Source organism: Penicillium digitatum, chromosome 6 (genome assembly GCF_016767815.1).
Source record: "Penicillium digitatum chromosome 6, complete sequence".
NCBI classification, from domain to species: Eukaryota; Fungi; Ascomycota; class Eurotiomycetes; order Eurotiales; family Aspergillaceae; genus Penicillium; species Penicillium digitatum.
In genome coordinates this window covers 2,622,388-2,647,351 of record NC_089389.1, presented here as the reverse complement: position 1 = coordinate 2,647,351, position 24,964 = coordinate 2,622,388, and the positions used below count along the sequence as shown (strand labels likewise).

Here is a 24,964-nt window from a genome sequence, read left to right as displayed (position 1 = left end):
CACCGCCCGTACTAATTTTGTCCTATCGATAGCAATCGGAGATTCCAAAAATTTTCCCATCCACCCTGAACGATGGTGAAATCATACTTGTACGTGCAATTTTTAGTGACTTAGAATAATCGGATCTGAGTGCTAACATTCTAACAGTAAATTCGAGCACTCGAATACATTCGGGCTCGTCGCCTCGGCGTCTTCGAATGCGGTTTGGGCCAAAGATGACCAGACCGGCATTGCACGCCAGACGGGCGCTGGACGTGCCATTGTCGGCGCAAGTGAGGAAGTGTTGTGCTGGGATGTTAAGAAGGGAGAACTTCTTGGAAGATGGCGCGATTCTGCTTGCAGAGCGCAGGTTAGTGTGGTCACTCAGAGCATGACAGATGAAGATATCTTCGCAGTTGGGTGAGTGTTCTCCGGTGTGACCTCGTTGGAAGATTTTTTCTAACTTCTTTGTCCCGTTTCAGCTACGAGGATGGAAGTATTCGTCTTTGGGATTCGCGCACCGCCACGGTCATTATTTCCTTCAACGGTCACAAATCCGCCGTCACTAAGCTGGCTTTCGACAACGCAGGCGTGCGCCTGGCCAGTGGCTCAAAAGACACCGATATCATCCTCTGGGATTTGATCACTGAGACCGGTCTTTTCAGACTTCGCGGACACACCGATCAAATCACATCACTACACTTCCTATTTCCCTCCCCAGAATTACTCACTTCTTCTGGATTGAATGAACACTCAGGGTTTCTCTTGACCACCGGAAAGGATGCACTGATCAAAGTCTGGGATCTTTCCTCTCAGCACTGCATTGAAACACACGTGGCACAATCAAATGGCGAGTGCTGGAGCTTGGGCCTTTCGCCTGATCAGGGCGGATGTATCACAGCCGGCAATGATGGTGAACTCAGGGTCTGGTCCATTGACGAGGCGGCTATGATGGAGATTTCCAAGGAGAAGGTGGGCGCGGATGGTCGCCGAATTCTCAACGAACGAGGAACTTTCTACCGACATGGCAAGGATCGCACACTTGGCATCCGATTCCACCCCCGCTCAGATTACGTTGGATTTCACGGTTCCGACAAGTCGGTCGAAGTTTGGCGCATTCGATCTCAGTCGGAGGTACAAAAGAGTTTGGCCCGGAAGAAGAAGAGAAGAAAGGAGAAGGAGGCTCGCTCCGAGGAAACCGGACCGGAAGAGGACAACGACAAGTCTGAGGATGTTTCCGCTGCTCCTGTATCTGAAGTCTTTGTCCAGCACGTAATTGTGCGAACTGGTGGAAAGGTTCGTTCGTTTGACTGGATGACCAACAAGTCAAGTGGCTTGAACCTCCTCGCCGCAACAACAAACAACCAGCTTGAGGCCTACAGCATTGTGCCAGCGAACAAGAAGACTGCCGACAGCGAGGATCCAGACTACACTCGAATCTTGGCAGTGGACATTCCTGGTCACCGAACAGATATCCGGTCGATCGCATTGAGCTCCGACGACCGAATGCTTGCCTCCGCTTCGAATGGCACTCTGAAGATCTGGAACGTTCGCACCGAAAGCTGCCTACGAACACTTGAGTGTGGGTATTCCCTGTGTTCTGCATTCCTTCCTGGTGATAAGATTGTCGTTGTTGGCAACAAGAACGGAGAACTGGAGGTGTTTGATATCGCATCCTCAACTTTGCTCGACACTATTAAAGCCCACGACGGACCCGTGTGGTCACTTCATGTGCACCCCGATGGCAAGTCTATGGTGAGTGGAAGTGCAGACAAGACAGCCAAGTTTTGGAATTTCCAGGTTGTCCAGGAGGAGATCCCGGGAACCAAACGTACCACCCCCCGCCTCAAGCTGGCACACACAAGGACGCTGAAGGTTAACGACGATATCTTGAACCTTCGTTTCTCTCCGGATGCACGACTTTTGGCTGTTTCTCTCTTAGACAACACCGTGAAGGTCTTCTTCGTCGATTCGCTGAAGCTATTCCTGAACCTTTACGGACACAAACTTCCTGTCCTGAGCATGGATATTTCCTATGATAGCAAACTAATTGTCACTTGCTCGGCTGATAAGACTGTTCGACTCTGGGGTTTGGATTTTGGTGACTGTCACAAGGCCTTCTTGGCCCACGAGGACAGTATCATGGCAGTGGCATTTGTTCCTCACAACAAGGATGGAAACGGTCACAACTTTTTCAGTGCAAGCAAGGACCGTATCATCAAATATTGGGACGGTGACAAGTTCGAACAAATCCAGCGCCTCGTTGGCCACCACGGTGAAATCTGGGCACTTGCCATGAGTCACACAGGTGACTTCATTGTCAGTGCCAGTCACGACAAGAGCATCCGCATTTGGCAACAAACCGACGAGCCGTTGTTCCTGGAGGAAGAGCGAGAGAAGGAGATGGAAGAGGCTTATGACAGCACGCTCACTGCATCTCTCGAGCAGGAGGAAGACGGTGAAGACGGCGAGAAGGCCGAGGCCGTCGATGCGGGTAAGCAGACGACTGGCACTCTGATGGCGGGAGAAAAGATCATGGAAGCTCTGGAACTAGGCCTCGAGGATCTTGAAGTCGTACGCGACTGGCGCAAGGTCAAGGCTGCCAACCCCAACGCCGCCGCGCCAGATCGTAACCCCGTCTATTTAGCTCTCAACAACGTCTCCGCCGAGCAGCACGTTCTGAACACTGTCCAGAAGATCCCCGCAGCTGCCCTTCAGGACGCCCTTTTGGTTCTGCCATTCTCTAAACTCTCCGCTCTCTTCACCTTCCTCAATATCTGGGCCGATCGCGAATGGAACGTGCCCCTCACCTGCCGTGTGTTGTTCTTCATCCTGAAAACCCACCACCGCCAGATTGTTGCCAGCAAGATGATGCGTCCTATGCTTGACAGCATTCGGGTATCGCTTCGTCGGGTCCTTGCCCGTCAGAAGGACGAAATGGGCTTCAACCTTTCTGCGCTGCAGTTCATTGGCAACCAAATCCGCGAACAAAGTACCACGGACTACGTTGATGAGGATACTTGGGAGGAGCAACAGACCTCCAAGGGCACTGGCAAGAAGCGCCAGTTTGTCAGCGTTGCCTGAGTTTAGGAATAGGTTGGTGTACAAGCATGTCTACTGGCGTTATGATCATTTTCGACCTTGTTACCTTGGAGGTCTTCTCTGTCTTGTTTTCCATAAAAAAGTTTTATATCCTCGGGAGTTGAAGAGAATAAAAGGGATGTATGATAGTTCAATTTCGAAGTAAAATATAATCTTTTCTCCGGGATAATTATATTCTCAAGTTTCAAAACAGAAGTTTTTCAATTTCAAGGTTTTGGAAGAAGGAATGCATTCAATTGGTCTGACTATTATACTCTCCACAAGCAACAATCCTAGCCCTCGAGGATATTGGAAATTCAATCTGAAATCTGCATTGCAAAGAGACATCATTAGCGATTTGCTCCAAGCAACGACACGTTGATACTTCCAAGACCACAGCTCAGAAAAGAAACGACAAGCATCCGAAGACTCTACTCAGGAGAACCAATGTAAGCATCGACGACAGGGATTTCAGCCCCTGCCATACCTCTTCCGGCTCTTCCTATTAAAATTCCGGTTCTAATGCGAATCTCATCATAATAGAGTCTTTTTGATGCGATGATCGTTGTTTCTTTACTTCGATTGTGGTCCGGTCAGGGGAATTTGGTGCAACATACCTATTGGTGTGTTATTCCAGTATTTACCGAAGGCCAATTGCATATATTGGCCTTGGACCACGCTGGATTTTGGTGTTGGTTGGAGCTGGAGAAGTGGAAGAGTTCAGTTTGGAGTTTTGTGAGAAAAATTTGGCCCGGTGGATCTGTCTTAGTCATTTGGTCACGTGTTGATTTTGCACGGGGCTATACCCCTGGGTTATCGACATGGAAATTGGATTGAGATTTATTGACTATTTAATATTCAATCAAGATTCATTATCATACGGGTATTTATTTCATAACGTTCATGATTCCTCCAGTACTTTAAAGGCATGTGGTGGTAAAGCATCTCGAGATCTGCTCAAGAGGACGGCTTCATGGTCCCACAGCAAGAGCATGTCCACCACTGGGTTTCCATGAAGCTACTGCACGAGATGCAAACCCACCCAAGAGGTTTCTTATCTGCGCTTCGGTCCAGGGACTTGATGGTATCGAGTGCACGGGTTCGGTTCCTGAAAAGAAATGCATCCCCCGGATTTGCTTTATTCCCTTCCTTTCGATCAAAAGTCAAAGGCCTTTTCTTCGAGTTACCAGACTCCAAACGCTCTGGTGGGTTCGAATGCCGACCAGAAGTGGGTTTAGATAGCGTATTAGTCGGAGGCGGTCGTTCTGCTGCACAAACATCACAACATAGGAAGGTAGACGGGTTCTCGAGCGTGCACATTGGGCAGATCCAGGGTGTCTCGTATGAGCTGTTATCGGCTGTAAGATCAACAATTTCATCGTGTTTCGATGGCTGGGCTTCGTTTGGAAGCGTGGGCAGAGCTTCAGAGATAGCAGGCGTGATATCGGAAGCAGTGGGAGGTGGTGATGACTTCGTCCGAGGGCCGGCTGGGTTTTCTTGACTTGGCGGGACATACAAAGACTCGTATTTCTCCCTTTCTTCTTCCTGTATCAGTTCGATAAAGGCCTCCATGATAGCTCGCTCGTTTGCGTCGTCTTCCTCGGCCTGGGTTCTGAACCCATGCGAGGCCTCTTCCGCGAGTTCAGTGCTTCGGTCTGTGCCAGAAGCACAACCCCGAGTCACTTCAATACGTCGCTGAGCAGCGTCAGCCCTTAGTTTCCGTATATCCGTTCCTCGGAGTACGCGGGTCCCGCCAAGCTTTTTGCCAGCATTTTTGGCAAGGATCCTTCGCTGCTCGGCAGCAGCACGAGCCTGACGTCGAGCTTCATCCAGCGGAATTCTTTGGCCACCCAGACGCTTTCCTTGAGATAAAAAGCCCTCTCCGGTATAGCCTTTTCGGGCTAGCTCCTCATGCTCATCACGAAGTTGATTCCACAGTGCATGAAATTGCTGGTTGTGAGGACCAATCACATTATGGGCGAGTCTAGGTTTGATCAGAATTTGTGTTTTGCGGTATTTACATTTGAAATAACTCACTCATGAAGCATAGTATCCAAGATCTCCTCAATGGGGAGAAATTGCCGTTGGTCGGAGGAATACCGCAACCTTAAACAAATCTTCTGGCCCGAGTTGACATTCAAACCCAACAGGTTTCGCTGCTGCGGATAGAACTCACAAAGCGCGCCCACTCTCCAGGCGCGCTGTCGCATGATTGGTTTAACCAACGATGCGACTTTGCGCAGGATCAAGAGGGCCTCTGCTTCTCGGGGCCGTTTCTTTTCATGACGGTATTCTGAGATTAGAGGATCTAGCTCCCGCATTTTCGAGATTTTTGAGAAAGAATTTGGACGGTACGGTAAAACAGGAGGCCGCGAACATGTGAGATGTTTCTACCTTCGTTGGGAAGCCTTCCGGGGCCAGAATCTGAAGACGAAGATGTCCCATCAGAGCATGACCAAATGATGGCATTACACAAATGGTGGCACAGGTAGCCAAGAACAGTCAAAGGAACATAGTCAGCGAAGGAAATTCCAGAATAAACCCAAGTTCGGGGTATCCATGGATGGCTGGCATTGATGATCAAGCAAGGCACATATTTACGCCAGATTTTTCAGGCTGTAAATTCGATCACGTGCCACACATCTAAGTGGATAGTTGTGATTGGATTGACGTTCTTTCAATTGTTAACAAGGTATTGTATACCATTTTTAAAAAAACATCCCAGAACTACTGTTTCCAGGTCAATGCTTAGAGCTGTTAAAACTATGATTTTTCCCACGGTCTTGCGTTAACAGTTGCATCTCTCCCATGCAGATATTTATTCACAGTCCCTAAAAACAATACAAGTAAAAAAAGGCGATTTATTGAATGTAACACTTCGCTGCTTTCTCCCTACTTCAATTGAAAGTGGCATCAACGTCGTGTAAAGATAAAAAGAAATTGCCCAAAGTGCATGACTAGTCCTGTATACTCCCCGCCCTTGACGGTTCTAACTACAACATGTGCAAAGCACTGCTCATGTGACTTTTCCGATAACACCGAGAGGGTTATCAGCATCCATCTGATCAACCTTTCGCTCTTGGTTTTTTTTTCATCTTCTTCTCAAATAAACAAGATGACGAGCGACGACCAGTTCTTTTTTGACTACGTGAGCATATGGAAAGAGACAAAGAATGCCTTCGGTGCTGATACTTTCTCATCTAGCTCGCGTCTATACCCCATGACGTAAGGCGGTATTCACTCAAAGTCGCAGACTCGATCGATCGGCAAGTCGACTATGCCGCGCACGCGATCAAGGATACGCTAGCCCAGCAGACATGGCTACCGCCAACTGTTCGTCCGGCTCGTGTTTCCCCGAGAATCCGGTCATCACAAGGCCTGACGGACCGGATCCAAAATTGGATGGCTCAGAATCGCGCCTGGACGGCGGCCATGCTCGCCTTTATCGGAACCGGCGTTGTCTTATACTATGGAAACAAAAAATTACACGGAAAACGAAGAAAGGCTAGAAGGGCGAGCAGCGGCGCAAGGAAAGAGATTGTTGGTATGTGCCATGTTGTCTGTATTTGATCTGCACTGCGATCTGAGTGCTAATTCTGCTATTACAGTTGTTGCCGGATCGCCACATGAGCCGATTGTAAGGGCTATTGCTATGGATTTGGAACGTCGAGGATATATTGTATATGTGACTGTATCTTCCGCGGATGAAGAGCATATCATCAGGTCCGAGAACCGTGTTGACATCAAGGCTCTCTGGTTGGACCTTACAGCTGCAAGTGCTGTTCGTATATCTCTTACATGGGAGAGAAAACAACTAATATTGTACGCTAGACTTCCTCCTCGCCGTCCGAAACCCATCCTTCATTGCAAGAGCTTCGCTCCTTGATCACTCAACCACAGTCCCCTATCGCCGGCGTGCCTCCGCACACCTGCCAACTGAGCGGCCTTGTCGTGGTCCCATCGCCCAATTATAGCGCAGGCCCTGTCGCAACCATCCCGCCGTCATCGTGGGCTGACACGGTCAACACCCGTCTCCTCTCGCCTATCCTCACAGTGCAGGCATTCCTCCCCCTGCTGACTCTCCGCAGCAATAATAGCACTGTTATATTTGCCAATCCCTCCATCTCATCCTCCCTTTCCGCACCATTTGCCGGCCCCGAGGTCACCACAACTCGAGCAATCTCAGGCTTCGCAGCCTCGCTTCGCCAGGAACTTCGTCTCCTTGAACAGGGTAATGTCGATGTCGTCGAGCTGCAGCTAGGCAACATCGACTTGGGGCCTACATACCGCAATGGCCAGCGTCAGCTTGCAGGCACAGAAGTCCTCGCATGGAGTACCCAGCAGCGAGCCCTTTACGCCTCACAGTATCTGTCCAGCGTTGAGCAGCGCCCGGTTGCCTCTGCTGGTCCTAGCACAGTACGCGGATCTCCGGCGCGGAACCTCCATTACGCGATTTTGGATGCTTTGGAGCCCACCTCGCGAGATCTTTTCGGCCGGAAAGTGTCCAAGAAGCCTGTAATGTATGCGGGCCGGGGAGCTTGGTCGTACAGTCTGATCGGGGCCTGGATCCCCAGTGGACTTGTTGCATTGATGATGGGGTACCGCAGTGGGAATGGGACGAACTCCGACACCCCGAGTGGCAGCGGCAGTGAAACCAGCTGGGAGAGAGTTTAAGTTCGAGTAATATGTTCTGACGCATTTCTCTTCATGGCACACCCCTTTTAATCTATTAAGAGCACTTGCTTTGGATAACGTTGTTTAGTACATGGTATCGTTGGAAACACTCTTCGCTCTTGAAGATACTATCTCGCCTAATTTTGTCAATCACATCATCACATCTCAACACATAGCGTGTACCTCGTGGGCATACTTAATAGATTAGCATAGACCTAGTAGGATATCATCGGTTTTTTGCAGCGTCATCTCATCGCTATCCACCGAAGCAATCCCCCCCAGAGGAAGAAACAGACCCATCGGCTCCCTTCAAACCGGCACCCCCTTCATCTCATTCGAATTCTCACTAACAAGAGCCCTAGCAAAAACATCGTGCGCGCACAGCGGATCCCATCTCGCTCGCTTTAACTAAACCGTGCGTCAGACGGCGATGCAAGTGAAGCAGCGCCCAGGAAACGAGGACGAAACCCAGAACCGCAGCCGAGACGCCAAAACAGTATCCCGTCACGCGATTGCTCTTCTATCCGTGGCCGCCGACGTCAAGGAAGGAGTGCGGGTACCATGCCAGCCTCTTCTAGACGGCCCACTAATCATTTCATCGGAAGGCGGGGTTCTTCCAGCTGAGCATAGGATTTGGCTAGCTGGCGTATGTCAAAGGGATATTCGTACCCGGAATCGGGTTCGCCCGTCCTATCCTTAGGCCGCGTGCATGGTACAATGATAAGACCCTTTCGAGAAGGACCATCGTGCTGTAAAGATTGTTTCAAAGATGAGACGCTGCAAAAGCTGCGAAGATACAGGTATTTCAGGGAATTGAATGCCTTCATTGCGGCAATTCCAATATCATCATCAGTACTGAGATCTGGAAATCGCCAACCATGTCCACTTTTCGAGATTCAAATTCACTGGAGGATGGACAAAAGCGCAGCCACCCGTGCTAGTACGGCTGTGTCGAGTGTCTGATCAATTTGAAGGGACACGATATTCGCCAGCCCTAGCAGCATTTCTTCATGTGGCCCCAGGTAACCAGTTGAAATAGTTTGCAAGGAAGATATCGACACGGGCTGCGCGGCAACAGCAAATTTGCGCCATTCTTGCTGCAACATAGGCATTGGGAGTCTATGGCGTCTGTCATCTTCCTGTAAGAGAAGATGTTTCAACTTGGGAGCCAAAACAAGGAAAGACAGCATCTCGTCTTGCTTTGTTGACATCGATGGCCGGGTTCACATCGCTTATTCGATCCCAGAATTAAAGGGTTGCCAGCTTTTTGAAACTTGGCACACCGGTGCTCACGTTCTACGATGACTACCGTTTTAGCTGAAATTTTGGATGATGTTGTAATATTGCTTCCTGTAACGAAAGTGGAAAACTGTCTCGGACGAGAAATTCGACTTGTTCCAGATGGCACAGACGGGTGATGAGGGCGGCATGTGGGTCCCAGTCTCTTCGCGATTTCCGACAGCTCGACCAAGATGTGAGATGGTCGAGTGCTGCGGTATAAGATCAAACCGGGATCTGTCAAATGAGACTCTAGAAAAGTGCCTTTCACGGCTAGGTCGTCGACATCACGAGATACCCTCAACGTACAGCCTTCCAATTGCCGAGAGCGGGCTTGTGGTGAATTGCCGGTATCTGGATCGAAAGATGTCATAGATACCTCTCTAGCGTGTTCCACGAACTGACGGCCCCGGCCATTCTCTTCTAACTCCGAGACAGTTTCTCGGAGATTTCGACGATCCCAGAATATGATACGGAGGACTCGGTAGAAAGGTGTTGATTCAAAAGAGGGGCCGATTTTCTATGACAAGTGTGATTGAGCCGGCTGAAAATAGAAAGGGTTGTGCGTGACTCCAACCCATCGGCATGAAGCTAACGGGTTTGGTGTTTCAGATGAAAAGAGAGCGTGAGGTGATGTACACTAAGGCATATTGGGCGCAAAAAGCCCCGGTGGAAGACGATTTCTTCTGTGAAGGATTTGCAATGGAATGTTCTTTGCTTGTGAATGGATAAAAGAGCCTGCAAATATCCAGAAAGACATCCAAGGCAAGTACGGAGTACTTGTCTTTGCTAAGTGCCGGTGACTTAAGTGTTGCTTAGGGCTGCCAAGTATTGCCAAGATGCGGTTTCTAAATTGAATCTCCAACACGATATCTTACTAGCTCCGTATCGATTGCCAAGATGTAGTATTTTTCAGGGTAAATTTTTTTTAGCCAAAACGTTCTTCTTGACTTGAGAAACCACATGGGAATTTGCATCATCATGGGATCTACCAGGGGCCCTCTTATTCTCAACTCTCGCCTTTGGCTAACTTTTGATACAAGGGACGTTTGATACTATTCAGATGCCTATCACGACATTGGTAAAATGCACTGCTAACTGATACTTGCGGCTAATGAGCCCACATCTTCCAATTGAAATCACCTGTGCATTTCCATGTTGTAGAGATAGACTAGGATAATCAACCGATTGAAATCTTGGAATTGTTTTGAAGGCCTTGGGGCTCAAAGGGAAGCACCGAAGATGCTCTTTTGGATGGTATGCTCCAATACTGTTGAGATCGTATAGTCCAAGGTTCAGTTCAAGATTCAGTCCCCGTTGGAGTAATCGACTATCCCCAACTAGGGCTAGTGGAAATCACAGACCATGGTTGAGTTGATTCAAAGGGCAAGTTTTTGCAGCCCCCCCCCCCCCCCCCCTCCTCCCCTGGTCATTGTTCTAGAAGAAATAAAATTATCGGACATTGTTGACAGTTTGGACGGTTTCGACAGTTTCGACAGTTTCGAGAGGAAATTCCATTGGTTATATCTTCCAGAGCCATTCCACACCATTTCGAATTGGTACCCGCTCTCGTGGCTTGCAATATAAGTAGGGGATGGTCTCACTTCTCTCAGCCATTGGTGCGAACCTGAAAGGCTAGCCCTACTACGGAATATTTGTACGGAGTTTCCTCCGTACTAGGCACCAGCTGTTTCCAAGGTGATTCTAAAGTTAACACAATGGCTTCAGGGTTTTCTTCAGATCAGCAAAGATGATGAAATCCGTGTGGGGAGAGACGGCAAAGGAATAGGGTTCTAGAAGATAGCGGGTCAAGCAACGCTCAGGAAAATACGGAGAGAAATCAATAGTACGGAGTACAACATGGACGTTCAAGGGTATAGATTCAAATTGATTCAAAAGAGTTCTAGCCAATAACAACACTCCGTACATAGTATACCTCGATGTTATTCTTGGCGACCCCCTGATCAGTTCTCCCCCTGAGACGATCCCTTAACCGTCGAGGCCAGGAGTCCCGACTGTTTTATTTTAGTCCCCCAGGACGCTTCTATTAACTCCCCGTCTCAACGTTCGCATTGTGATCGTCAGCTCCGTTTTTCTCCTGTCTCCTTTCTCCTCTGTGTTGTATACTTTTCCCTCCCCAATGCCCTAAACTCTTACGATATTTCTTGCTTCTCTTTTTCTCTCTATAGGGCTGTCATTCCTTTGGCTCTATAATCTCGCCTTCCCGCCCGAAATCCTTTTAAGGTGTTGTTCGCAACTCCGACCTCGTCTCCAACCAATTGAAAAAGACTACATCGATGCTTCCTGCGCAAATATCTTAATAGATCCAACCGACTCGTGATAAATGGTTTAATAGCCGACCACTTGACATTCACATCTTCATCATGGCTATGCGAGGAAAACTGAGCGAATGTCGCTCCATATCTCACGATACCCTGCGGAGTGGCTCGCCACGGGTAGCGCATTTTGACGGCGAAATTCCTCCCGCACTCTCCCCGCTCGACGCATTCGCTGCCCAGAGCCGCTATCTTGCCCGACAACTCGATGAATCTCGACGAGGGGGCCGCCCCGTGAGTCGGCTGCCACCGGCGAGTGTAGCTCGATCTCTTTCGCAAGGCCGCCCAACTTTCTACCGTTCCAAGTCGTCGACTGAACCCCGCACCGAACTGACCCGGAAACCCACGCAGAAGGGAGTCCCGGAGATTGAAGACCCCAAGTACCGCCCTATCTCCGAACATCCTCGGTTTAGCTCAATTTCCAATGCTAGCATAGACGCTAGCGATTACGAGGATGATGATGATGACGATGCGACACCCCGGACAACGATGCTTAATACTGGTCGGGAGGAGGATGGGATGACGCACGCCGAGTCACCAGAGGAGGTCCCGTTACATGCAAGTGAGGCGGACGGTGAGCCTGTTGGTATGGCGGTTGGTGAGCCGCAAGACTCATCGATCGATTCAGCTGGGCGACTGGATATCCAACGCACCTTGGCACCGCCAGTGTCACCGCGATCATGCCCATCCAGCTCTACCAAGACGACACACCCTGAAAGTTCTGATGATGACTACAGCAGCTCTAATGGTGGGTCGACGTTCTCCGAACCTCGCAAGCTGTCTTCTGGAAGTGCTGTGTCATTGCCATACTCTCCCATGTCGACATTCCCCGCCCGACCACACCCCCGATCGCCATCCATGAGCTCGGAGACATCAGGAACGGGAACGACCCCACTACCCCGTCCTTCGTTCAACTTCTCTCGACCGCTCAGTCGGTCGAGTACGAGCTTATCTGCTTCGGGAGCTTCGATGCGTACTGAATCGAATCATAAGCACCGCCGCAGCAGGCCGACTCCGCTGCTCTTGCAACTGTCGACCGAAGATGCTGCCGGAATGGCACCTATCGATGGCGAGCCGTCCTCCGCCATGTCGTTTCACACGTACGCCGACCATGCACTTCCGCGCGGACGCTTCCTTTCCCGGGACTCTGTCGTATTTGGAGGCTTACAAACGCCTTCCCGGCACTCCGAGGAGCCACCGCAGATGACGCGGACGCCATCCCCCTCGCCCCATCGCCAACTGGAGCACTCACCGAAGCCTCACTCAATGCACGAAGTTCCAGTTCCCAAGCCTCAAAGCTCGACCCCGATCCCTAACCCGAAATTCCAACCTCCATCTCCATCTCCATCTCCATCTCCATCTCAATCTCCGCCTCAGCCTCAACCCCAACCTCAACTTCAACCTCAAACCCCCAAGCCTCAACCAGTCCCACAACCCCCGCCTATGCCCAAATCAGTGGAGCCGGAACCTCAGCCCTCTGTCGAGAGCACCCGACCGACGATCAACGACAAGGAAGAGCCTGTCTCTTCTGCGAATTCGGCCAGCACCATGCGGCCCCAAGCCACCCCCGACAAGGTGACGGCTTCTGGCCTCACGGCTGACGACCACGTCGCCAAGGGGATTGAATGCCACGAGCGAGGATCCCTGAGTGAATCGACGTATCATCTGCGGATTGCCGCGAAACAGGAGCACCCGACGGGAATGCTGCTCTATGCGCTGGCCTGTCGGCACGGTTGGGGCATGCGATCCAATGAGAAGGAGGGCGTACGTTGGTTACGCAAAGCTGTGGACTCTGTCGGATTGGACAAGTTGGGCGATCCGGACGCTCCCGGTGCGTCGAAGGCGAAGGAAATGCAAAATACATATCGGGTTCAATTTGCTCTGAGCGTTTATGAACTCGGCGTCAGCTACTTGAATGGCTGGGGTATCGAGCAGGACAAGGCTTTTGCTCTGCGCTGCTTCGAGATCGCCAGTCAATGGGGTGACGTTGACGCCACGGCCGAAGCCGGATTCTGCTATGCACAGGGTGTTGGCTGTAAAAAAGACCTGAAGAAGGCGGCACACTTCTATCGCTTGGCTGAGTCCAAGGGTATGAGCATGGTTGGCAACAGCTGGTATGTTTTGTTTCGATAGTCGTCACCTCCAAATCGACATTGCTGACCAGTATGTACAGGATATACAAGGACAAATACAAAGAGACCGAGCCCACCGGCTGCTCCCGTGGCCGAAATGCCACTGGAGAGAAGGACAAGGACAAAAAGCTGCGCAGCAAGTCCCGCACTCGCAGCATCTTCCAACGCAAGAAGTCCGCCGTATCAGAGGCTTAGCATGTCTGCTGTCAGTTCTCTTCACTCTCAATTTCGCCTCGGCGTGTTTGTCCTTGGAGCTGTGGAAGAAGCCATTCATTTTGCATTTTGCAATTTATATGGAGAGCCCCGAGCCGATCTCTGATTTCGCCTTTTTTTTTGATTTCACTCGATTTTTTCGGATTGACATTCCTTCATTTTCTCATGTCTAAACCTTTTCTTGGAATCTTCATCTTCAACTTTTTTTCAAGCCGCCTGGGCAGCAATTGTCGAGCACCGAGTCTGTTCCCGTGTCTCGCTCAACACACTTCAATTCTCCATGTATACCCTTTTTATCCTTTCCTCCCATCCTTTGCCATTTTTTGTTTCTTCTTTTCATGGCGTCTTTCCTTTCTCTTCATCATCTTTTCTTGGGTATGACCCTTTGGAAAATTTTTGTTATTTTTGTCTCCCATTTTACTTATGCCTCAGCGTGGCGACTCATGAACTCATGACAGAATCAAGACAGCGTTGATCTGTATCTTTTGGACTCGTAGCATCATCTCTACTTCTAATTCAGTTCCTCTCCATGTAAAGTACCCAAGTTCTACAACTTGTAGACCCCCGCATTGTTCCCCGGCTTTTGCCTCGGAGCATTGACCCGAATATGTCTAGATTGCCCAAATTGGCCGCATCTCCGCGCTTGACCCCCAAAACACACTGGGACCTTTGGTTCTGGTGATCAGAGGAGATTGGCCGGACCAGCTCAGCGTCTCTGGCTTTCTGCGTATCGGATCTCTGAATACGCAGGGTGTACTCGCATCCAGGATCGTCTTCCTGGGCAGCACGCTATATTGCTCCTAGTTCCCATCGTCCACCAATGAGAACCCGTTCAGTCAATAATATTATAGCAACGGTACTCCATAGAGCATCTCTTTTTGAAAAAAATAAAAAAATGGGTCCCCCAAATCCTTCGCCCAGCATTTAGCAAACGCCCTGGGAGGACGATTATCCCGACCCGACGCAGATCGCTTGCTAGAACGGTCTTTCTTGGTCTTCTGGTCTACCTCGGCTCTTCTCTTTCATGAGTTGATGATTAGACCCTTTTAAACTAGACATAATTGATCGAATCTCCCCAGAAATCTGGAGTTCCCCAACCGCTAAAATGATGCCTGGACTAAAATTCTCCGTATAGAATTGGTCAAATGACAAAACGGGTTCAACCCAAAAGGAAATGCAATGAGGGCTATATTGCACTGACGGGCATTATCTTTCCCCATTCTTTTTCGGGTTGCATTTGGTGGCTTTTTCCTGTCTACATTACATGTGACGCTAGAACATACCGTGCTAGCTTTCTACCTTTTAGTTGATATGATTTCCCATGAGAGATTTTGATAATAAAGTACGAACTACTACCCACATCTTCTAGAGGAGCTTGTATCACTTGGATTGCTCATCTTCTTTGGAGCTTCGAGGCTCTTCTCTTTTCACAGGTGTTTGGTTGACCGGGTATGTACATATCTGGTCTAGAATTCTCTTCCACTCCCTTGTACAAAGCACAGAAACAAGATGTCAACCACCAAGCCTTCATTTGTCGAGGAGGAATCCCACACAACCCCAACCCCAACCCCAACAAAGAAGAGCTTCGGTACACGCCTCGCCGCCCATGTCAAGAAATGGTGGTGGGTGCACTTGATCATATCCATCGCCTGTTTCCTAATCATCTTACTGCCGGTGTAAGTCCTCCGTATGCCCATTGAAAGCCCGCCTTGACCACGCGGGCGCCACATGACCCAGAAACGTCCATGAACATTCCACTCACCCTGCACTGCATCATCTAGTGTCTACGTCGCGTATCCCAAGATCGCCCAAGATGCCGTCAATGACTCAACCCTCGCTATCACGGACATGATCCTCAGCAACCCTACGCCCAAATCCTTCCATCTCCAGCAGAGACAAGTCCTCGGCTCGCATAGTCTCTACCATCCTCACCTATACGCTTTCGATTCTGAGGTCTCGCTGGCCGGAGCGGCGGATCCTTTCGCTCATGTGACTGTCCCGGCTGTGAAGTCGAAGGATGGGGCCGTGATTCACATTGAGCAAAAGGTTGACTTGACTGATGCTTCGGCGTTCGGGGATTTTTCGACGGCTGTTATGTTGAATGAGGAGGTTTCGTGGAAGATCTATGGAAGACCTGGTTTGAAGCAGGGTGGGTTGCCAAAGACTACGGTTACTTATAATAAGACCGTTGTGATGAAGGGTACGTTTCTCTTTGATCTCTTTTCCTTTGGCTCCCACTCAGGATGGGACTGCAAGGGCTAAGTGTACTCACCTGATGAATCAGGCTTGAACAAACTGAAGGGCTTCACGGTGGCCAAGTTCTTCATCATGTTCCCGCCGGTGAACGGCTTCGGGATGAACGGCACTGTCACTATCCCCAATGCCTCGGTTTTGACCATTCCACTGGTAATGACTGCTTCCGTACATACCATCTCCACCTCTCCAGGATGCTGATGGAAGAAATAGGGCAACGTAACCCTAAACCTCGAGTTAAACGGCAGATCAGTGGGAACAACCTACCTGAGCAATCTAACCCTCAAGCCAGGAAACAACACTGTACCAATGATTGGCCAGGTCGATCAAGCTGCCATCATCACCCTGCTCACATCACCATCTAACCCATACAAAGACGGCATCATGCCCTTCGATATCACCGGAAACGCGACCTCAACATGTGACGGCAAGGAGCTGCCGTACTTCTCCAAGGCACTGGCTGCGAACAAACTGTCGATCAAGTTAGATGTTCTGTCTGCGCTGAAGGAGGCCGGGCTTCATCTCACGCTGTAGTGGGTCTTGTGTTTTGTGGGCAGTAAACACTTCTGTTTGTGCTAATGGCATATGTTTTTTTTTTATTATTTTACGTTCTTTATGCTACTACCAGTGCCATGCGGGTGGGATTTGGTGACTGATCTCTGCTATATGGTGTTTTGTTCACATTGGGGTATATTTTGAATCCCTTCTTTTTGTAATCAGCTGGTGCAATGCATATAATCTTCATTTTCACCGGTAGATATGAAATTCCCATGTCGCTACAGAGTGGCCGAATAAGAAGAAAGTTCAAGATAGATTATAGATGATGAATCCACCAACCACCATGAACCCTTTTCGATGCTTCTTGGGGGCAAAGAGAGATCCGACAATTTACAAGCAAGCAATACTTGATGCCGGAATGCGTAACTGCCTCACAACCCCACAGATAGACCGGCAACACTTAGACCCCAAAAACACATATCTTGCGCAAATCTAATTTTTGAAATTGCATCACAACGCCTTAGGCTACAACCTCCATTTTAACTGTAAGTTAACCGTACCAAGCGCCCAACCACACCCATCCTGGGTAGTTGGTGCGCCCCACCAAACGCAAAATTTCCAATTTACTATCACTTTTGTACCTATTTTACACCACACCACGACGTCAGACCGAACTAAAAAAATGGAAATCCAAATCTAGCTTGCAGTCAAAGCCTTCTCCCTGGCTAACAAGCCTAAAATCGCCCAACTCGCGCGGGAATTTGACGTACCATACCATCGACTTAGGGCTAGGATTCCTGGCCGTCAGTCCTATACCGACCGTGCCACAATAACCAGATCCCTAAATTCAATTCAAGAAAAGGCGCTCACTAGCTAGGCTCAATCCCTATATAGTGCGTATACATCACCTACCATAGAGATGGTTAAAGGTACTGTAAATGCCATTCTAAAGAAGGCTGGTGAAGATCGGGTTATCGGCCACAATTGGGCCTATCGCTTTATCACAAGACTACCCCCTAGATTTAACTATATCACCCAATATCTAAAGGAGAAATCGAGGGTTAAAAGTGAGGATTACGGCGCCTTACTTCTTTGGTTTAATAACCTTACCTAGGTTATAAAGTATCACCAATTTCTTCCACACGAGATCTTTAATTGGGATAAAACCGGCGACCGAATTAGCGAAGGTAAAGCACGTAAGGTTATTACCTCGCGTATAACTAGTTATATTGCTACTAGAGGCTAGTCGGAATTAGTTACTAGTATTAAATATATCTCTGCCGATGGCTGGTTGATACTACTATAGCTTTTACCTAAGGGTTATACCTATATAGAGGAGTGGTATAAGAATATCCCTACTACCGATTTTCGAATTATGTCAGGGTGCGGGCTGGCAGGACGGTATGATAGGAGAGGACTGGTAGGAACAGGCCGTAACAGATCAGATTCCACTTGACAGGTACAGGCAGAGGCAGGCTATTATACAAGACGTAGCTCCCAGAGCTACAACAGGATCTAGAACTGAAGTTCAAGATAAACAGGTCGGAGATCGCGTGCCGTGATCTTCCTCTTCAATCATACATTGTTACTTGTGTTTACCTTGCGACCTTGTTGACTCACTTACTATATTATCACTTGACAACACTAACGAGCAGACCAATACTGCGGTATAGATCTACTCGGCGCTCTACCTGGCATCGTTCCTCGATACCCTCAAAAGGACTTAGGCTGAATTATGACTGCGCGCAGCAACAGCTCGGTTGAGAAACAGATCGTTGACGTTGGAGGATCAGCACAGGCAAGTATAACCAGGAAAGCTTCTAACATAACCGTGACCAGTTAGGCAGTGCGTAACACTTCGGTTGGAGAAGCGCCTACATAGTCATACGCAACTAGTTAGACTGCAACAGGTTAATTGAACTTTGATTGAATGATTGATTGATTGAACGCTTAGACCCCAGAAAGTATCTAGGCCAGCCGGCTAGACTCGTCGTTTTGAAGTGCCCTTTTGTACCCTCGACCTGACCACAGATACACGCTCACTCTTTCATATGAATGAAGTTCAGAAAAGATCCGAGAAAGCCCAATGAGGCACAAATCTGGACAACCTCGGCTTATCAAACCAATCACTGGAGTATAACAGCTTCAATAATCGGACAGGTCGAGTCCTCTACCTTGTCGGGGCTCACCAGAAGACTCGGCTGCGAGGTGGTAGTCCAAAAGCACTGATCGGCTGAATTCTCCTCGCGATATAGAACACCTTCTGACCAATCGATCTCACCCCGCAACTCGCGTTGTGGAAGTTCATGCACATCAAAAATTGAAGAGAAGAGGAAAGAACTCCCCCAATTGAGTGAGAGTGATGCACCGCACAGCAAATGCAGAACCCCCAAAGTGATCAGATACCATCCAGAGCGGCTGACACTAGATCTGGCCGTGTTTTTTTTTCTGTCACTTTCCTCATCACCCAGTCCTGATCCGCTGCATTTCCAAGGATTCCATCCGCAGCCGCCAGCAATCCACCGTCGGCATTGTTAACCTCCAGATACTTCCCCTGCCAGCTGAATATAATATCCTGATGCCGTTGCTGGTCGCTAAAGAGAAGCACCACATTCTGAGCCACCATCTCTGGCCCCTGAACAGCGACACCGAGCCCCTCGATAAAAGCCGTAGGAATCATGGCAGTTGCGGTCCAGGACGGCGCAACTGCATTCAGTCGAACTTTCCCCGCAAGTGGATTTCCGATTCCGCGGATGAGGCCTACAACGCCATGTTTCGCGACCGTGTAATATCCGGCACTGAAGTTCTGAAACGAGGCCGTAGAAGCAGTGACTACAATACTGCCCAACTCACCAGATGCACGGTGTGCCGAGTGCTTCTGGATGTAATAGGCAGCTAGGCGAACTGTGAAGAGAACACCCAGAAGATCGACCTTGATCGTCTGCAGATCCGGAAGGGTAAGATGACCATTTTCGTCGAGGGTGTTGTCGAAGAAATCGGCCGTTTCTCCGATGCCTGCATTGGCAAAGACATGGTCAATCCGACCAAACCATTCTTCAATCTGGAGAAATGCGTCGCGTTGGTTCTCCCACGAGGAAACCTCTAGTTTGATAAACTTGAGCTTCTCTGAGATCTCGAGGTCGGGCGGTAGTGAATTCACGTCGCCAATGATTACTTTCGCGTCGTACTTGAGACATAACTCCGCAGTTGCTTTTCCGATGCCTGATGAGCCGCCTGATTTTGATCAATATAGCTGACCATGTGTTTCTGATGATACAAAGTGTCAATACCAGTGATAAAAACTACCTTGTCCTTCATTCCCTCGAAGAGAGTGTCGGAAATTTGCACGGCCGCCATGGTTGAACTTGGGAGTTAGAAAGGACAGTGATGTAGTACTGGGGCTGGCGGGGTTTTAAGATGGTTTTTTGCTTATTTTGACAAGCCGAGGTTGAAAGATCGTGTAACTAAACTGCACGTATAGGCTGAAATGGATTTATACAAAGATGATATGGAGAGGGGATTAGAGGTAAATAGTCAGACTGTCTAATCTCTGAGTTTTGGAAGAGAAGCCTGCATTTATACACTGCGCCTCCACCACTGTAGATAACCCCCCGACTCTACAAACCGAGAGTGGAGAGCCAGCCACTCACGGACACTGATGGAGGGTGAGACGTGGGGGCACGACCTGATCTGTTGAGACACATCCTGCTTTGAGATCTTTGATGCTTAGTTCTTCGGGTGTGGAGTGACTATCTAGGGGTTTCAGTTAATTCAGTTCATTAGCTCGGTTCATTTCAAGGGCTATGAGGGACTAGCAGATGAGTCGGCGATGCACGTTCATACATGCCAGGTTCCCGATATCGCCTCAGTCTCACGATGGGCCTTAGAGCGATGTATATTTTTGAAATAGTTGATTGGATAAACCCGAACCAAAAAAAAAAGATGTTTACGAAAGAATCCTCATGTATTCTTCGTCTTTCCCTGGGTGTACCTTGTTGCATGACACACTAACAAATACTTGGCAAAGAAATCTTCAGCCAAGTCATCGAATGCGTCATAAGCCGCACCAAGTTGATAAGCGGCTGCAATGCCAGAGATGCATGCAATCTCGTGCATATTCTGTAATGTAACGTGTGAGCCTTGCCGATCATATCATGAAAGAACAACTCACCACCATAGTCCAACTTCCAGCATATAATGTTCGGTTGGTGCCATTGATAAACATCATTCCCAAAACAACTCGTAGATAGTGTTGCCACCGATGACCGAACTGGTGCCACCATTTGCAACTAGATAGCGTGGTCAAAACCATGTCTTTTGTAGTGATTTGGAATGATTCAGTTGAATCACATACGAGATAATCTTTGATGGATCAATGTCATTCCATGTCCAGAGATGCTTTTCCTGGTCGTTCTAATAAAGTTGGGATCGGTCAATGCTCTCTCCAAGGTGTTTTGATAAGTGATGGGACATACCAAGAAGATAGTCTGAAACACATGCTGGTATTGTGGTAGTGGCGGTTTATTCTCGCCCAGATGATCACGAAATTGGTGTTGGTAATGGCTGCAGTTAAACCCCATCTCTATCTTTCCGGGGTCAGATGCGTAGGAGCGTGTGAAGTACATTGGGCGGAATCCCAGCCAGCCATCTGTTTGGCTCACGGGATCCTGCTCGGCAAAAGCGATTTGCTCCTTTCGTGGTTCCGAAGAGGGCTTCGCTGATAGCTCCGCGTCATAGTTCGTCTCGAAGATTTTTTGGAAGTATGTTGAGTCCGAGTGGGTGATGGTGATGTCGTTGTAGAACTTGACGCCGCCCAAAACGTATTTCTCACGCCAGGTAGCGTGGTGGTCCAGGATCCTCTTCGCTTCATCTGCAGGGCAACACATAACCAAGTCGTCGAACTGTTCGATCGATGGATCCCCTTTTGTGTAGCCATCCTCATGATCTTGCAGTTGTAGCACGACTCCTTTCTTTCCGCGCTCGATGATGCTCGCGTGACAATTAAGCCGGATTTCCACCCCTTTCTCTCGTAGATCCGACGTCCAGTCAAGATAAAAGTTGCTTAAGTTTGGGAATGTGTACATAGTAGGGAGATTGGGCAAGAGTGTATCGGGATCATAATCCCAAAGCTTCATCTGGGGGTCGTTGAAGAGGCGTTCCAGCAGAACACTCGACACATGAGGGGTTTGGTTCCCCGTGCCCAGGAACAAAGCTAGAAGAGGCAAGACCATTTTATTGCTAAAGTCACTGCTAAAGCGAAATAGTCGTAGAATTGTCTTGACTGGCATGATTCCCAGAATGGGCATCATGTATTTGATGCAAGATAGGACTCGCGAAAGCTTCTTAATCTCCGATGAATGTTCGTCGACCAGAGGGCTCGGAAAGACATTGGTCCAAAAGTCTTTGCCCTTTCCAAAGGCCACTTGAAGCTTCACCGGCCGAGGCTCATAGCCATAGCGACGAAAGAATTGAAATGTATGCCGGAAAATCTGCGAACCCCCTTGAACGCCATCATTCAGCCAACTGGCACCATGTGTCGATTCATCGATGTGAATAGAAGTGGCTTGACCACCAGTATAGCCCGCTGTGTCGATCAGAGTGACTGCAAATTCCGGATGTTTTGCTAGAGTTGAAGCGCATGACATGCCAGCAGCACCCGCGCCTATAATGGCGATTCTCGTCTTTGGGGCCATCACGGCTGATGAGTTGTTTAATGCGACGGAGAGAGACTTGGTTCAAGGACGTGGTTACAAAGTCACCCCTTGGAATGTGTTGATGCCACCACGATGATGTCAGATGTAGGCAGCTTGTGTCTGATCCAACGATGGGCCAATCACACTGGAGGATTTCTAGATCGAACGCTCTGAAGAGAATCCAATCTCAACCTTCCCAGCTATTTCGTATTTTCCAAACTGTGTCGATCCATGTCTAGTTTTGCGTGGTTTCGTGTGTTCATCGAAGAAATAAGTTCCACCGTCCGACAGCTTCTGTCCTAAATGTTTGAAATGACTGCTCAAGCGTATGGATTAGCGATGAGTATCGCATACAAGCAGGCAATATGGCCGGGTCTGAAGACCTGTAAATGAGACTTGAGGTTGAGGCAAAACCAGGAAGCCCCCTCTTGGCCGACGATCCATAGTGATTGACCCCAGATGTCGAACAACTATGCGCCGAACGTCATGTGTGTTGAGCGAAAGGGTTTAAAACCAAGCGAGATGGCTTGGACGTTGGAGTCATTGTACTTCAAAGGAGGCGCCAACGTAAATCTCGATTGGATAAGGAATGGATATCAATGATACAAGATCTTACACTCTGGTATCAGTGACTCAAATATCAGCAACTAACTAAGCTCATCGGAAAAGACTCAACTACCGTTCGTTGAAAACCCATACAACGACCCAAAGAGAGCATCCAAGTCCGTGTTTCATGGTTGCACTAAAATGAATTCTTTGCCGTAACCGATATCTCCAAGTATTCAATCATCTTCTCCCTCGCACGCTCAACTTGATTCTGTACATCCAAGTCCCAAAGCCACTTCAACCGTTGATTGAGCGTCTCCTTCAGCTTCATCGGATCATCACGAACCCCATCAAAACACAGACAAAAGATATCCGCATTCTCCTTACTACTAGTAACAACCCTCTGGCTCCGCGGCCGACGAATATCATCATATGCCTTGAAAGCTGCAACAACATCATCGACAGAGCTAACACGGGAATCACTCAGTAACTCTGCGAGAACATGTGCATCCTCAATAGCCTGGCCAGCGCCGGCACCCTGATGCGGCGTAGAAGCATGTGCAGCATCGCCGAGGATCGCTACCTTGGACTGGGCGTATGTTGAGATATGCGGGTGCTCAAAGATAGCCCACTGAGATGAGTCGGGAATACGCTAGGAAACAAGGTAAGCAATCCAGCTGCTAAAGCATCCCAATCTCAAAACACAAGCGACAAAAAGCAAAAAAAAAAAAAGAAAAACATACCTCAACAAGAGCCTTCACATACCGCCCCATATCCCTCGTATCCCGTTCCATATCCTCGCTGCTGGCCGGCCTAACCCATGACTCATATTCCCAGTCTTCAGCATTCAATATGTAAATCCCGATATTAACCAACCGGGCCCGCATAATGGGATACGAAATAGCATAAGCCCCCCGTCCAACATAAACCGTCGCAACCCTAGCCCTCTTCTCCCCAACCGCCTCAATCATATCCCCCATCTCCAAAACAGCCCGATACCCATACATCCCACTATAAACGGGTTTCGAGCTGAGCGATTCAACAGGGATCATGCACTCCTTAACCCGCGACCGAATACCATCACAACCAACAACAACCTCCGCATTCACAACCTCCCCATCCTCAAACCCCAGCATTATGACTTCATCTTTCTCAACAAGCGTGCTTAGTCGCTTCCCGAAATGCACCATGTCCGCCGGGATCAACTCAACCAGCGCATGTAAGAAATCCGCTCTTCGCAACGCCGTCTGGCCGGATGGTAATGCTTTGAGGTTCATTAGAACGTCTCCTTCTTGTGCGCCCGTTGCCCAGACGAGTTCAAACCATGTTTGGAGGTATTCTTCGTAGCCGGGGCTGTCCGCGTGCGTTGTTATGAGGGAGTTATAGATATGTTGGATAGAGGGGTGGATTAGGGGCATTGCGCGGTAGGCTGCTGGGCCGAGGGAGAGTCCTAGACCTATTTCTTTGAACGTCGGGGCTGCCTCGTAGATTTGGACTGGGATTTTGCGGAGGTGGAGGCCGGCTGCAAGGGCAAGGCCGCCTATTCCGCCGCCGATGATCGTTATTGTTGGTTTGGTCATACTGGAGGATTGGGGATGGGATGAGTGGTAGGAGTTGGAGGTGTTACATTATTGGGTTAAATAATTCGGGCACAGAGGGTTCTTTGGGGATTATTCGATTTGTCAGGTACTTCCGCAAGATCGGATGGGGTCGAAAAACGTTGGTCATAGTGCATGCATATACTATGCAGCCACATGGGCGGATGTAGTGGTATGTAGCCCCGGCGATTAGTACGACAATGACTGTATGTCCGACGTCGGGGAGTCAGATAAAGGGGCACAGCTTTTCGAACACGGGGGACTCGAACACGAGGGACTTTTGGAATGTAGAAGATGGATTGGACAGACGCCAGAGAAGTGGGCCATCTCGCATCCGGCTGTAGTGTTTGACCTGCAATGTTAACGCAGTGCGTGTAGTTTGCCAAGAAGTGCACAGCATAGATGAGGGGGTTTAAATGGTAGGGGATGTATTGGCATGGACGCTGTCTACAGGGATGGTCTTGAATGGAGAAAAGTATCTATTGACATAAAACCTGGAAAGGCATGAGATAGCGCCAATCGTCACAAATCGTGCGTTTGCGTGTGCAACTCTAGTATGCCGTGTCTATCCCATTCCATGAGACGAGAGAGGGGACATGAAATGTACTCGACATGTAGCTCAGCGCGGTGACCTTAGTCGGAGGAGTCACGATCCTGTTGCTGGGATACCCCCCCCCCCCCCC

At 49.1% G+C, this 24,964-nt stretch overlaps 8 protein-coding genes across 8 annotated transcripts; 4 read left to right on the top strand and 4 right to left on the bottom strand.

The window, feature by feature from the left end:
- Positions 1 to 72: 72 nt before the first annotated feature.
- On the top strand, positions 73 to 3,063 carry Pdw03_5950 (Guanine nucleotide-binding protein, beta subunit; the record flags this gene model as incomplete). Its single annotated transcript, XM_014682944.1, has 3 exons — positions 73 to 89; positions 148 to 399; positions 462 to 3,063. The coding sequence occupies 3 exons, from the start codon at positions 73 to 75 to the stop codon at positions 3,061 to 3,063; spliced, it is 2,871 nt and encodes a 956-aa protein (XP_014538430.1).
- Positions 3,064 to 4,017: 954 nt separating this feature from the next.
- Positions 4,018 to 5,381, bottom strand: Pdw03_5949 (Zinc metallopeptidase, putative; the record flags this gene model as incomplete). The annotated part of the gene is made up of 2 exons (XM_014682943.1): positions 4,018 to 5,044; positions 5,098 to 5,381. 2 exons carry the CDS (start codon positions 5,379 to 5,381, stop codon positions 4,018 to 4,020), a joined length of 1,311 nt encoding a protein of 436 aa, XP_014538429.1.
- A 794-nt stretch (positions 5,382 to 6,175) lies between these two features.
- Positions 6,176 to 7,734, top strand: Pdw03_5948 (Short-chain dehydrogenase/reductase SDR; the record flags this gene model as incomplete). Its single annotated transcript, XM_014682942.1, has 4 exons — positions 6,176 to 6,208; positions 6,265 to 6,604; positions 6,669 to 6,841; positions 6,892 to 7,734. The coding sequence occupies 4 exons, from the start codon at positions 6,176 to 6,178 to the stop codon at positions 7,732 to 7,734; spliced, it is 1,389 nt and encodes a 462-aa protein (XP_014538428.1).
- A 3,662-nt stretch (positions 7,735 to 11,396) lies between these two features.
- On the top strand, positions 11,397 to 13,675 carry Pdw03_5947 (Cell cycle inhibitor Nif1, putative; the record flags this gene model as incomplete). The annotated part of the gene is made up of 2 exons (XM_014682940.1): positions 11,397 to 13,462; positions 13,522 to 13,675. 2 exons carry the CDS (start codon positions 11,397 to 11,399, stop codon positions 13,673 to 13,675), a joined length of 2,220 nt encoding a protein of 739 aa, XP_014538426.1.
- A 1,527-nt stretch (positions 13,676 to 15,202) lies between these two features.
- Positions 15,203 to 16,480, top strand: Pdw03_5946 (pre-mrna processing factor 4-like protein; the record flags this gene model as incomplete). The annotated part of the gene is made up of 4 exons (XM_014682939.1): positions 15,203 to 15,369; positions 15,475 to 15,893; positions 15,978 to 16,099; positions 16,160 to 16,480. 4 exons carry the CDS (start codon positions 15,203 to 15,205, stop codon positions 16,478 to 16,480), a joined length of 1,029 nt encoding a protein of 342 aa, XP_014538425.1.
- Positions 16,481 to 18,842: 2,362 nt separating this feature from the next.
- Pdw03_5945 (Flavin-containing amine oxidasedehydrogenase, putative) lies at positions 18,843 to 19,801 on the bottom strand (the record flags this gene model as incomplete). Its single annotated transcript, XM_066101209.1, has 2 exons — positions 18,843 to 19,678; positions 19,735 to 19,801. 2 exons carry the CDS (start codon positions 19,799 to 19,801, stop codon positions 18,843 to 18,845), a joined length of 903 nt encoding a protein of 300 aa, XP_065958149.1.
- A 369-nt stretch (positions 19,802 to 20,170) lies between these two features.
- Positions 20,171 to 22,137, bottom strand: Pdw03_5944 (Flavin-containing amine oxidasedehydrogenase, putative; the record flags this gene model as incomplete). The annotated part of the gene is made up of 5 exons (XM_066101208.1): positions 20,171 to 20,197; positions 20,453 to 20,563; positions 20,616 to 20,733; positions 20,799 to 20,857; positions 20,920 to 22,137. 5 exons carry the CDS (start codon positions 22,135 to 22,137, stop codon positions 20,171 to 20,173), a joined length of 1,533 nt encoding a protein of 510 aa, XP_065958148.1.
- A 742-nt stretch (positions 22,138 to 22,879) lies between these two features.
- Positions 22,880 to 24,263, bottom strand: Pdw03_5943 (Salicylate hydroxylase, putative; the record flags this gene model as incomplete). The annotated part of the gene is made up of 2 exons (XM_014682937.1): positions 22,880 to 23,335; positions 23,427 to 24,263. The coding sequence occupies 2 exons, from the start codon at positions 24,261 to 24,263 to the stop codon at positions 22,880 to 22,882; spliced, it is 1,293 nt and encodes a 430-aa protein (XP_014538423.1).
- Positions 24,264 to 24,964: the final 701 nt, after the last annotated feature.